This window comes from Terrapene carolina, unplaced genomic scaffold (genome assembly GCF_002925995.2).
Source record: "Terrapene carolina triunguis isolate 2854851 unplaced genomic scaffold, T_m_triunguis-2.0 Scaffold29795, whole genome shotgun sequence".
Taxonomy (NCBI): Eukaryota; Metazoa; Chordata; order Testudines; family Emydidae; genus Terrapene; species Terrapene triunguis.
Window position 1 is genome coordinate 60,635 of NW_020694146.1, and position 13,824 is coordinate 74,458.

General features: G+C 44.5%; 1 protein-coding gene across 1 annotated transcript in view; it reads right to left on the bottom strand.

Moving 5' to 3' along the window:
* LOC112120806 (butyrophilin subfamily 3 member A2-like) overlaps positions 1-12,754 on the bottom strand; it is a 28,529-nt gene extending 15,775 nt beyond the window's left edge. Inside the window, exons 1-5 of the mRNA XM_029914069.1 lie at positions 12,541-12,754; positions 10,477-10,593; positions 6,607-6,954; positions 5,138-5,419; positions 3,765-3,869 (exon numbers count right to left, since the gene is read on the bottom strand). Of these exons, the coding sequence (XP_029769929.1) occupies positions 3,765-3,869; positions 5,138-5,419; positions 6,607-6,954; positions 10,477-10,593; positions 12,541-12,754 (1,066 nt within the window). The remainder of the gene's footprint in view (positions 1-3,764; positions 3,870-5,137; positions 5,420-6,606; positions 6,955-10,476; positions 10,594-12,540) is intronic.
* Positions 12,755-13,824: the final 1,070 nt, after the last annotated feature.

The following is a 13,824-nucleotide window of genomic DNA, read 5'->3' on the forward strand; positions in this document are numbered from 1 at the left end:
CCCCCCCCCACCCACAAGCCTTTCAGGGGTGGGAGGTGAAGCCATGTGAGGGCAGCTCTGAACTCTGGGTCTTGGCTGATTAAGAACAACCAACTGTGAGTGGACTGCAGTGGTGGGAGAGGGGAGTGGTGTGTTACAGGTCGTTCGCTCATTGGATTTCCACACGGCAAGGTGGGAAACTGAGGCAAACAACATTGCCCAATGTACTGTGGGGTGGGGCTTTGCTTAGGGTTACATGCTTTCGAATCATGGCTGTGGTGTTTTCCCAAAACAATGCTGGGTTCCCTTTGCCTTGTAATACAAGTTCTCTTTTGTTACACCCAGACTCAGGGCGGGTGAGTTGGACGTTTTCTCTTTTATCTTGTGTCTACACCAGCATTTGTCAGTAAAACTTTTGTCAGTCAGGGTGTGAAAAAAGCCCCCCCCCCCCCCGACTGACATACGTTTCACCGACAAAAGCACCGGTGTGGACAGAGCTAATGCCGCTCGTCGGGGGTGGTTGAATTATGCTGGTGGGAGGTCGGCATAGAGCCGCTACATGGGAGACCCGATTGCAGGGCAGCTTCCGTGGTACAGCTGTGCCGCTATAAGCCTTAAAGGGGCCTCTCTATAGCCTTAAAAAGGCCCAGGAGTTACATTTTCCCAGATTATTGGGTGGGGTCTCAAGTGTTTTCTGGTTTGTATTGCTAAGAGGAACCCTTGACATTGAACCCAGCCCGTGTTGCTGCCGACTCCACCTGGCAGAAGGGTGAGAGATCGATAGATCCAGAGATAGTTTCAACACCAAGGAAAAGGCTGCATTCGAGAAACAGAAACACTTACCAAGTTCTCGCTGAAGATCATCTAGGTAACACAGAACCAGAAACAAATACAGATTAATTAAGTGCTTCTCTTCTAGGATGGAATCAACCTCCCATTATGCAGCCTGTCCCTCACAAACCCATTGATCCAGGCTATGGGCAGGGAAACTACTGGGGTCTGGGGAGAAGAGTCTCTTTCCAATCCACAGGCAGGGCACGGAGCACCTGCAAAGTCCCATAGGGTGCGGCTACACAGCAATTGAATACCCCCAATTGACCCACGTCAACTAACTAGGCTCACAAGGAATAGGCTGGGGGCCTGTAAAATTGTGGTGTAGACGTTTGGGCTCATTTTGTGTCTACACTAGAGTAAAGTATCAAAAAATAACTGATTATCTGCATGGACTTAGTTCTGAAAGTTTTGAATTGCCCAGGGAATCAGGGCCAGATTTTTAAAGGTATTTAGGTTGCTAACTCCTATTGATTTCAATTGGCATTAGGTGTCCAAATACCTTTAAAAAGCTACCCTTAGACCCCATTCCCGCTTCCCTGCATATTACATGTTCCCATTCACTTTGCTGGGAGCGTTAGGTGTGCACAGAATGTAATATTGGGCCCTAAAATTATCAACATTATTCTTTTAGTGATGTGACTTGTGCATTTAGTGTTGGATCCTACACTCGTTGAAATCAAAGGCACAGCTCTAACTGACGTTAGTGGTGCAGCATCAGGGTATTCATGTTTTTCTCATTTAAAAAATAAAAAACGAGGAGACAAATTTGTACAAAGTTTTCCTTGTTGGAGAAAAGGACACAACATTTAATGATTTCTGTATCACGTTTCTCTAAAAACAAAAACAAAACAAAAAACCACAGAAATAAATATAAATTATTATTAGGAGCGTTTTTCTCTTGGATATATGAGTGAGTTTTGTGAAAGTTGAACATTGTGTATAACTTTTCATATTACCTGTTGGGATGAAATTAATCAGACTTAATCTCATCCCAATTTCTTTTGAACATTAAATGAAATGATGAACAACTCCTCCTCAAATATAATTACACACAAGATCCACGTTGGACCAAACTATTTACTTGTCAGATGAGGCAAAAGGACATTTAAGGGCACAGAGTCTTCCTAGTTCCCCACTTTATGGTGCCTCCAGCACTATATGAATTTCACCCTCAGAGAAGATACCTTTCAAATAACATTTTCTTTATGATTTCCTCTTACCCGCATACTGAATAATCATTGATACATTATCATGGATATTTCATGTGATTTTCAAATTGATCTCTCTTTAATAATCATCATCATAAATAATAAAACAGCAAACAACTTAATGGAAAAATGTTCTATATGGAGAAAAAATTCAACTTACTGATTTCACCAAGATGTTTCCCTAAAGAAATGAAATAAAGCAAACAGTTGTAAATACAAGTTATTTAAGAATATTATCAATTAATGGAGATTTAAAGAAGTGTTTTCATGATATGAATGCCTAGCACCTAGATAATTAACGTTTCATTCACGTTTTACTAACCAATGGGCCACACTAGAGCTGTGTCCAACGGTAACTGACTATTTTCAATTGGTCCTGCTTTGAGCAGGGGGTTGGACTAGATGACCTCCTGAGGTCCCTTCCAACCCTGATATTCTATGATTCTATGATTTACAATTCTGAGAATTTTAAATTCCTTATGGAATTAAGGTCTGCTTTTTCAAGGCATTTAAGAGCCTAACACTCATTGATTTCAATGGGAGTTAGCTGAACATATACCTTAAAAAAATCTAGTCATTAGAGCCCAATCCTGCTTCCTTGTATTATCTCTCACATTCCCATTGGCTTTTCTGGGAGTTCTGTGGGTGCAGACTGGAATTTCTGGCCTTTAAATGATCAGCATTATTTTTTTAGCGATATGACTTGTGCATTCAGTGTTTAATCCTACACTCATTGAAGTCAATGGCAAAGATCTAACTGATATTAGTGATGCAGTATGAGGGCTTTCATTTTTTTCTAGCTATAAAACTCCTCCCAAAAATAAACAAACACCCTTATGAAGAGACAAAGTTGTACAAAAGTTTTACTTGTTGGAGGAAAAAGCATGACACATACAGAATTCTATTAATTAATTAATTAATTAATTAATTCTAACAGAATTAATCCTGTTCCATTAAAAATAAACATCAATAAATTTAAATTATTATTAGGAGCATTTTTCCCTTGGTAATACAGTTGTCTGCATTTTGTGAAAGTTGCATACTGATTATATAATTTGTGAGCCTTTGATGGGTTTCATGGTCTCAGCACCAGGAGAAAAAGGTTTTCCCATCTCCATCTCTGACTTATTGTTTCTCACCATTGTCAGAACTCAGTTTCAGGCTCAGAGCTCATGTCTACTCAGACCCCTATTGTTTTTATATTGCCAATTGGGGTGAAATTTGCCAGGCTCTGTCTCATCCCAATTACTTTTTAACAGTAAATGAGGTCACAGACAACTGCTCCCAAAATAAAACCACACACAATCTTTATGGAGACCCAACTCTGTACAAAATATTTACTTATCAGAGGAGGGAAAAATACATTTTCTAATTCACAAAGTCCATGGGGACTGCGGAGGGAATAATTGCACAGCTGGGTGGGAAGTGGGCAGAAAAGAGTGAGGAGTGGAGAAGGTTTTGGATCAATCTTCCCTCCACCCCTTCACCAAATGCTCCATTCAGCTTAACTGAGGCAGTTCTGGGGGAGAAATATTCTGTGCCTGTAAAGGGCTGGTGCAGATCACTGCCTCCTGGAGCAAATGGGAACCTTAGTAATGTTTCCTTCCCTGTGCTGCTGAGGGGAGCACAGTGCAGATCCATGCTTCCCCTGCTTAGCCCAGTGTAAAATTTCATTCTTCCCTTTTTTCATTTATTAGAAGAAAATTTCTTGTTAATTTCATGAAATTTTCCCGTGACCTTTACCTTTTATTTTAAATAGATAAACAGCGAGGCCAATGGAAACAAACAAAACCAGGAGAATCACACTCAGCGCCACCATCCATGGATTCACCCTCGGGAAAAAGAAATCTGAAAAATAAACCCCACAGGATTTGCATTAGTTTGGAAGCAGGGACAACACTGATTTTTTCTCTATTGCACGTAACTACGTAAATAGTCCCCAGCAGGACGTATGTGAAAATATGACCCCCTCTATGCTACACAAAAGACCAAAACCAGATTGTAAAAATTACTCCAACCAACACAGCCTTAGCACTGATTAACCTGTGAATGAACAGGCCTGGTTTGATTCATGGTATTCAGAGCTTTATTGACTTCAGGGGCAAATTCTCTGCTCACAAAACCACATTGACTTCAGTGGAGTTATGCCAGCAAACAATTTGGTCCTCACTGTTCAGCAACATTCAAAAATTGCAGGAGTAATTAGAATATTTTGGTGAGTCACTAATAATTTCCCCAATTATTTTGATGAATCATAACTGCAATTAATCCAAACATTAAGAGCTGAAAATTGATTCATCTTCTTTTGCTGTTCTTGTGTTTACAGCATTTAAATCATCTAGCCAGGGTGGGCATTTCAAACATGCCTAAGGCCTTCTCCACACAGGATTTGTGCACTGGTTTAGTGAAATTGGTGTAACACTCATGCAGTCATTGTTACATTGATTCCACAGCTGACCACGTAAGAGGACTGCCCCAATTTAACTAAACTGGTTGACAAAACTTTAAATTGTAAATCAGCTGAATAGTGTCCTTTATCCATTTAGTATCAATCAGTAAGGAACTGACTTAGGCTAAATACACAGGACACTCTGAAACTGAAATGAGAGCATTCAAACAAGGGGTTTCATCAATAACTCAGTAGATAATCAGTGCAGCTTGTGTGTGTAAAAGGCAAAGTGAGTTATGAGCATAAATCCCATTGAATGTCAATGGAAAGAAGCCCATATACTTTGGTGACATTTCACTTATTGAAAAGGTAGCAAACAAATCATAGTGTAAAAATTGCTACATTCACAAAATCATTGTGGTGAAGTTAAGTTTTTAGGAACAAACTTTCAAGGTTTGGTGAATATTTCTTCTCAAAATCATACTTTTTTTTTTTTTAATTAAAGTTTCAGGAATATCACAGTTAAGATTAAATTTACATTAAACCGATAACTCTGAACATTCAAAATTAGGCAATCTGATTGCCTGAGTTGTGACCCTGTTAAGGTACTGGTTTCTGAACTTCTTTGTTTTTATGTAATTGTAAAATATGCACAGCGGATGCTTCAGTTCTTTGTTTTGTTTCTGATGAAGGTGATTTAAGAGTGTGGGTTTAGCTGGTAACTGACCTGCTATATAAACTGTTGATTCCTTTTCTTGATTGAGAAAGGTGTTCCTGATCCAACAGGACAGGTTCTGGTTTGAATGTTCTTTTATAATAATAGAATTTTCTGTTTCAAACAGGCCACTATCCCCTAGGGATTTTGCTTCAGAGAGTGATGTTAATTCTTGTCCACTGCGATCTCTCCATAGCACCTTGGGCTCTGGATACCATCCAGTCGATTGACAAACCACCCGGATCCCTCCATCCTGGTGACTCTCCACAGAGACAAGAGGATTGGAGCCCAAAGCTAGAAGAAAATTACATAAATGTGTGATAAATCAATGGGGTAACTTAAAAGCTAAAAGGATGAGTGATAGATTGTGGATCCCTTACTCCCACTAGAGATCACTTGATCACGTAGAAGGGATAAATGAACACTGGAATTTCTGAATTCGCAATACACATGGACACAGGAAAAGATGTGAACAAATATTCAGTGAAATTATTTTAAATAAGTGAGATATTGTCCTCTCCACCCAAGAGCAATGGAGCACTGAACAAATTTGGAAATCTGGCCACTTCATTTAAATACCTAGTGGGATATGAATTTTTCAGAAAGCCAGTTTTTAGTATATTGGATAGACATTTTGTTTGTTTTATTTTTAAATAAATAAATAAATCTAACTGGCTCCATGGTTCCGGTGTCAGAGCAGCAGGGGTCAAACACTCGGCATCATCCACTAGCGGTAAATACATATGGTCTCCCCCCCATCATCTTTATGTGGCCTCAGCCAATCAGAAAAGCTACAACTGACTTTGACTGTACCCCAACTAACTAGCTGTAGTGACCACGTCAGAAGGCCTTATAAACCTGGCAGTCCCACTCTAGCCACGCCTCAAAATGACTGCAGAGAAATTGGAAGACCATGGGCTGTCCACACTTGAAAGGCTACAGCAGCACAGCTTCACTGCTGTGGTGCTTCAGTGTAGACACTACTTACACCAACAGAGGACTTCTCCTGGTGTCATTGGTAATACACCTCTCTGAGAGGCAGTAACTGGGTTGACAGAAGAATTCTTCTGTTGACCCCAGCGCTGCCTGCATGGGGACTTAGGTCAGCTTAGTTTTGTCACTCATGGGTGTGTATTTTTCACACCCCTGAGACAGACAGTTAAGCTGACCTACTTTTCTAGTATAAACCAGGCCCATATTTGTCTAGAAGTCTTTTCCCTCCTTTCTCTCCCTCCTTTTGAAGTCAGCCAAAAACATCTTTTGGGCAAGGAAATCTCTTGACCATTCTGAAAATGTCTTTAATAAAACGTTGGGAAAGTTTTCAGCATATTTTCCAAAGTGTATGAATGTGGTCATGTGCAGAAATCTAGTCACACTGTGTTACTCTAAAATAATTCACAAGTTGCTAGTCACAGTTGTTGCAGTAGAAAAGAACAAAAACTGCAGCCCAGACTAAGCTAATACAGACAAGAGCAACTGACCTGCTACCTTCAGTTCCAATAGGGCTTCTTCATAAAAAGAACCATCTTGAACAAAACAGTAGTATTGTCCTTCATCTGAGTGTCTGATATTAAGAATTTGCAAGGAAACATTCCCATCCGTGATGCCAGCTTTCAAAAGCTCTGTCCTTCCACGATAGTCTGGCATCTGCTTCCCATATTGATCCTTCCCATGCTGATACAGGTGCACAACTGAAGTGAACTCAGATCGGAACCATCTCACTTCCATGTTCTCAGCGCTCATCCTGGGGGACAGGTGACAGGGTAACACAGTGGCCTCACCCACAATGGCAGTGACAGGGTGGCCAGGACCAGTCACGCTGTACTGGGCTGTGAAATACACCAAAGCAAAAAGAGAAGAAGCTCAGAGGGAAAAAAAAAATATTCATGACTGATTCAATAGGTTCAAACTTTCCAAAAATTCAGCATGGAGCAGACACCTGGCAATCAAATTTCCAGCCTGAACATTGAAATTTTGGCACAATAACAAACAATTGGGGGGGGGGGAAGAGTTACATTAAAAAATGACAGGCCAGCTCAGGTATAGGTGTCACTGATAACTCCCCTTATTTGATATGCCACAGAGCCATTTCAGTTTCCCGTGAACGGACAGGGTGACCTGAGTATATACATTGTATACCTGAGCTCTGATCTGTTCCTGCCTTCACTATATTTCTGATGTGATTCTCAGCATTGGTTTTAATATGAGAAGGGTGAAAAGATGAAATCCTGACTCCATTGAAGTCAACAGAGATCACCTAGAATTTTACCCTAATGTTTTGGGACCCAGCTTCTTTGGAGACCACCACCTATCACCTCGTATGAGAACACAATTTTCATTGAGATGAGCCGAGGTTCTTGAGTTTTCCTCCTTTGCCCCCCTCCACCTGTTTTTAGTCAGACGGGGTCACTGCCAGGACATTTTCAGTAAAGGGTCTTCAACTCTGGGACTCATTTGCCTTGGCCTCACTGACCCCAAATCACTTCAGCTTTAGGCCAGGCTGCCTTGGTGTTTGAGAAAGGATTGGGTCACAGAGGATGCAAGCCTGTGAAGTAGGATGCTCAGCATGACCAGAGGTGCGTAGGGCAGCCCACAGTGGAAATGCCAATGCAAAAAGGAGAGCAGATTCTCTCAAAACTGGTGGTTTACACTATAGTTAGATTTACCAACCAGTCACAAACTGTGCTCGTGATCCCCCACACTGGTTATCTAGAAAAGAAATCACACAGCCCCCTTTACTGCATTCCAGTCTCTGGCTCCCAATCAGCGAATAGGTTCAGTACAGTGAGAAGTTACTTAAAAACTCTATTCACTTTACAAATGTTCTTTTAATTCCCCCAAAGGACCAGACACATTACCAGATCAATACTAGTTTGAATCTTACCCAAAATACCATGCTGCTAGCCAATCCTTTAGTATCTAAATCTAAAGGTTTTATTAGAAAAGAAAAGGAAAGAAAAAGAAGAGAGTTGCTAAATGGTCAAAGCAGTCAGATACTTTCATATATAGTCACATATACAGAGAGAGAGACAGACAGACAGACAGACAGACACTTCAGAACCCATATATCAGGTTCTTAGCAGAACTGGTGAGTTTGTTAGCTTGCAAAGTCCCTCTGGAACAAATCCAAAGCTTGGATGGGTCTATCAGTCCTTTGTTCAAAGCTTCAGTTTGTAGGGAAGTTACTCCAGACGTGAGAAACAGGATTGCAGACAAAATGGAGAAGATGCAGCTGCCTTTTTATATCCTTTGCCATGTGGCGTGTACATCCTTTGTCCCAAACACAAACTCACAGCACATGGGCATGAAAAGGTACTTGGAGTCCCTTATCCATCGGCATGACCCCATAGGCGCCAACTCTGTGGGTGATCCGGGGCTGGGGCACCCACAGAGAAAAATTAGTGGGTGCTCTGCACCCACTGGCAGCCAAACTCCCTGTCCCACAACACCTCCTCCTCCACCCACCTCCCAGCACTTGCCGCTGCCACACAGCTGTAGCAAGCTCTTGGAGGGAGGGGGGAGGAGTGGGAAAGTGGCATGCTCAGAGGCAGGGAAGTGGCGGGTCTGGGGCGGGGATTTGGGGAAGGAGTTGGAATGGGAGAGGGAGGGAGCGGGGTGGGGATGGGGCGGGGTAGAGGGGGGTATCAAGCACTCACCGGCACCAGTAGAAGTCGGCGCCTATGCATGTCCTTACGTGTCCTGAAAAACAACAAGGAGTCCAGTGGCACCTTAAAGACTAAGATTTATTTTGGGTATAAGCTTTTCCCAAATAAATCTGTTAGTCTTAAGGTGCCACCAGACTCCTCGTTGTTTTTGTGGATACAGACTACACGGCTACCCCTCTGATACTTGTCTACATGTCCTGCTGAATCATAGCCCCAGGCTTCTCTCAATGGTTCATTCTACAGCAGGCTGGATAGTGCTGATGCCGGTCTGTCTGGGGGTGTCACCCAAATGCACAGCACAAGTTTGAGACACAAATATACCACATATTTATATCTCACCATACAAAAATGATACAGACCTATAAACAAACTTATCATATTTAGCAAATCAAGCCTTTTCCACTGATACCTTACAATAGAATCATAGAACTGGAAGGGACCTTGAGAGGTAATCAAGTCCAGCCCCCTGCACTCATGGCAGGACCAGCACCATCTAGACCAGGGGTTGGCAACCTTTCAGAAGTGCGGTGCCAAGTCTTCATTTATTCACTCTGATTTAAGGTTTCGCATGCCAGTAATACATTTTAACGTTTTTAGAAGGTTTCTTTCTATAAGTCTATAATATATAACTCAACTATTGTTATATGTAAAGCAAATAAGGTTTTTAAAATGTTTTAGAAGCTTCATTTAAAATTAAATTAAAATGCAGAGCCCCCTGGACCGGTGGCCAGGACCTGGGCATGTGAGTGCCACTGAAAATCAGCTCACATGCCACCTTTGGCACGCATGCCATAGGTTGCCTACCCCTGATCTAGACCATCCCTGACAGGTGATTTTTAAGAGTAGGTTAGACAATCTCCAATGATGGAGATTCCACAACCTCCCTAGGCAATTTATTCCAATGTCTAACCACCCTGACAGTTAGGAAGTTTTTCCTAATGTCCAACCTAAACCTCTCTTGCTGCAGTTTAAGCCCATTGCTTCTTGTCCTATCATCAGAGGTTAAGGAGAACAATTTTTCTCCCTCCTCCTTATAACAACCTTTTAGGTATTTGAAAACTGTTATGTCCCCTCTCAGTCTTCTCTTTCCCAGACTAAACAAACCCAGTTCTTTCAATCTTCCCTCATAGGTCATGTTTTCCAGACCTCTAATCATCCTTGTTGCTCTTCTCTGGACTTTCTCCAATTTGTCCATATCTTTTCTGAAATGTGGCGCCCAGAACTGGACACAATACTCCAGTTGAGGCCAAATCAGCGCAGGGTAGAGCGGCATAATTACTTCTCGTGGCATATCTTCTATAAGAGTTATTGTGATTTTGTAATATTGGTATCAATGCTATTATAAATGGTCACCCATATTCCATACAGCGTCACACTCAAATACTATGATGATATAAGTACCTAGATGGATAGAGCAACTGAGTTGCCTCATATGCAGCGGATGGAGAATTACTCCTCCAGAAGGGTTGGGGAGGAAGTGGAGACTTATTTACTGATATTGAGCCAATCTGAAATTTGTTGTAGGGGTGGGTTTGGGGTTGGTGGTTTTTTTTTGTTTTTTTGTTTTTTGTTTGTTTGTTTGGGTATTTTTCAGTTTTGTATAAAGGAGTGGAATAGGCATGATTTATAAAATCACTACAATGAAACAAATCCTACAAGCAGCAGCAGGACCAGTGAGATTCCTACCTGATTCCAGCTTGTGAATGTGATAAATAATAAAGAAAATGATCAAATTACGCAGAAAGGCGCTCACTGCGTAGCTAGGACAGGATGAAAGACCCTTCATCTTCACTGTAACTTGATCTGGACAACAGGATAGAGAAGAGAAAAATACTTTACTAAAACATGTTTTGCATTCAAATCTGATTTGTTAGGAAAAAGGAACTATTATCTGTAGTTAGTGAATTGAACTGATTGTTTCTGGTCACCGTGTCCTTCAAGATTTTAGAGCTGGTACATCTCATCCGCTCACACCTTGTTTTTAATGATAGGTTCAAAGTGGAAAACAAACTTTCCTGATTTTTCAACTCCCAACTGGTTTCTCAACTTTGAATGGACGAGTCATTGAATTCAGCTAGTTGGGTATGTAAGCAGAGTCAGGATGAGCTCTACCCTGACATCTGGTGGTGAATTATGGCGAGTGTGGAAAAGAACTCCAGGGGCGGATCTCGTTTGCATAGGCACACCCACACGCCTAGCATGAGCCCACAGCAACCAAAAGTGGTTACTTTGGCTGGTGTGGGATCCCCAGTTTCTCTGTTATTGGGGCAGGAAGAATAAAGTTTTGTTACCCTGATTCTGTGAATCAAGGCCAGTGGAACTGTTGTATGACAGAAGGACTGAGTGAATCCGTCACCATTACCTAAGTAGCATTTGCTTGTCAAGGGGCATGGGTTACAAAACCCAGTGAATTGAGAGAGGTTGGGGGCAGGTATTGGTACCTGGTGGTGTGGGGCCCCTGCGTGAGCCTGAAACACCAATTACACCTCCTCCTCTCTCCACTGTTGAATGTCAGAGCTAACTTTGATTCCCTTAGGAGTCTAGTTACAGGCTGCTGAGCTGAGTTCACTTTGGGCCACTAGTGCACCAGCACTGGGGCTCCCCTACTATGAGCTGAAATCACTATGAGCTGAAATCACAAAAGAGCTAAAGTTACTAAGAGCTGAGATCACTGAGGCTGTGTTAACTAGTGGGGGAGCCTGAATTGCTAAGTGGCTGGCGGAGCAGTTTGCGGGGACGGCTGGAGGAGCAGCTAGCCGAGTGGAGCCTCGCGGGGACGGTTGGAGCAGAGCAGAGCGGAGCTGAGCGGCTCACAGGTCGGTGAGCGGAGCAGAGCAGCTGGAGGAGCAGCTGGCAGAGCGGAGCCTTGCGGGGACGGTCGGAGCGGAGTGGAGCCGGGCGGCTCACAGGTCGGTGAGCGGAGCAGAGCAGAGCAGTTCGTGGGACGGCAGGAGCGGCTCACGGGACAGCAGGTGGAGTGGAGCGGCTCGTGGTGAAGGCTGCGGCGGAACCCCACGGAGAGGCGGCCGGTTGGTCTCGGATCACGTAAGGTGCCCCTTAACACCCTGCGCCCCTCCCCCCTGAACTCTGGGGCTGCACTGACCAGGGACAGAGACTTTGGGGGGTTGTTGGACTTTTGGGACTTTGGTGATTCTTGGGTTGCTGGACCCGAGAGACTTTGGGGTTGTTGGACTTTTGGGACTTTGGTTGCGGGTTTCAAGAACCAACGGGAAAGGACACGGCCCAATTTGCTGGGGTGGGTCTTCGCACATGGTTTGGTCTATGAACTCTAGTTGTGGTGTTTTCCCAATTTAATGCTATGTCGTTTACCTCATGTTATTAAACATTTTTCTGCTACACCGAGGCTCTGTGCTTGCGAGAGGGGAAGTATTGCCTCTTCGAGGCGCCCAGGGGTGTGTGTAAGATTTTCCCAGGTCACTGGGTGGGGGCTCGAGCTGGTTCTGTGTCACGCTGTTGGGAAGGGACCCCTATGTACTGAACCCGGCCCTTGCTGCTATCACTTGGCCTGGCAGAAGGGTTACACTCGTAATCTGATAGACAAACAGACCTACTGCTGTCTAGACAGAGAGAGTGACGTGCTGTGTTCCAGACAGGCAGACAGACACCTTAGGGTCCAGCCATGGCCCGAGCTAACTGGACATGTTTGAGGGTGGGATGTTCACAGACACATGTGCAGCTCTGAGCCCTCCAGCTGGGGGCAGGATGGGGCTGCTCACACCCACAGCTCACTACTGCCCCCTTCCCCACTCACCGGGCTCTGGAGCCGGCGCAGCAGGTAGTTCAGCAGGAAGGATTTACCCAGGCGCTGCTCCCCGACGATGGACACCAGGCAGACGGGGGCGTCCCCCACCCCACCCTGCTCCAGGCAGCGGCTCAGGGCCTCCTCGTCCAGGGTCAGGCCCCCTTTGCCATCCAGACGCACCAGCTGCACCGGGCGCCCCATCTCCGGTGGAGCCCCCGGCCCCTGCTGCAGGGAGAGAGCAGGATCAGACCTTGGACCCCACCCCCCAAGTGAGTCTGTCCCACGGCCCCGTGATCAGAGCCCCGTGCCCCATTCTCACCCCCCAACACAGCCAGTGCCCGAGATCAGAGCCCCGTGCCCCATTCCCACCCTCCCAAGCCAGCCAGCCCCCTTGCCCTGGGGCTGGATCAAAGCCAGAACTCTCTGGAGGGGAAAGCCCCTAGATTCTTGCTGGAACACATCAAGGGAGACTGCGCCAGGCTGGGGAAGACCCTTAAAGAAATGGAGGCTCAGGTGATCTTCAGTGGGAGGAGGAGAGTGAAGGGGAGACAAAATGCTGATGATCACTAGATGGCTCAGGAAGTGGGGCTAAGGAGGCCTTGGGGATGTTCAACCACTGGGAGGCATTCACGGACAGATGACTTGTCTCATGGGATGGAAGCCACCTGAACAGGGTGCGGGATAGACTTCCAGGATGGAGGTTGGCACAACTGATAAAAAGGGCGTTAAACTAGGAACCCTGGGAGATGCTCTTGGAATCTCCAGGCCTGATTCTCACACTGAGCAGGAGGCAAATCAAGTAGGACAGGGCACAGCAGTGGAGAAAGGAAGGACAGAGGGCGGGAGAATGGATGACAAGAGGAACTATAGTGCCAAGAGCACCAACACTAACAGTCAGGTGGCAGATACTGGCAGTAAAATGACTGTACCTACCTGGGTGACAAATCTGAGCAAAGACAAGTGGAATCAGTAAGATGTCTGAACAGCAATGCCAGGAGCCGGGTGACAAAATGGAGGAAGTAGAACTACGGGTGTGGGATGGGAAACCAGCTATTATCGGGAGAACAGAACCATGGGGCAGTACAGCCATGACCGGGGTACAGGAAAGAAAGGAAAAGGGCAAAGGTTGTGGAGTAACATTGTATGTTCATGACGAGGTGGAGTGGAAAGAAATGAGAAGGGATGGAATGGGTAAAACAGAATCTGTTTGGGTCATAATCACTGTGGGGAAGAAAACTACCAGAGGCTCCCCTGGGATAGTTCTTGGGATC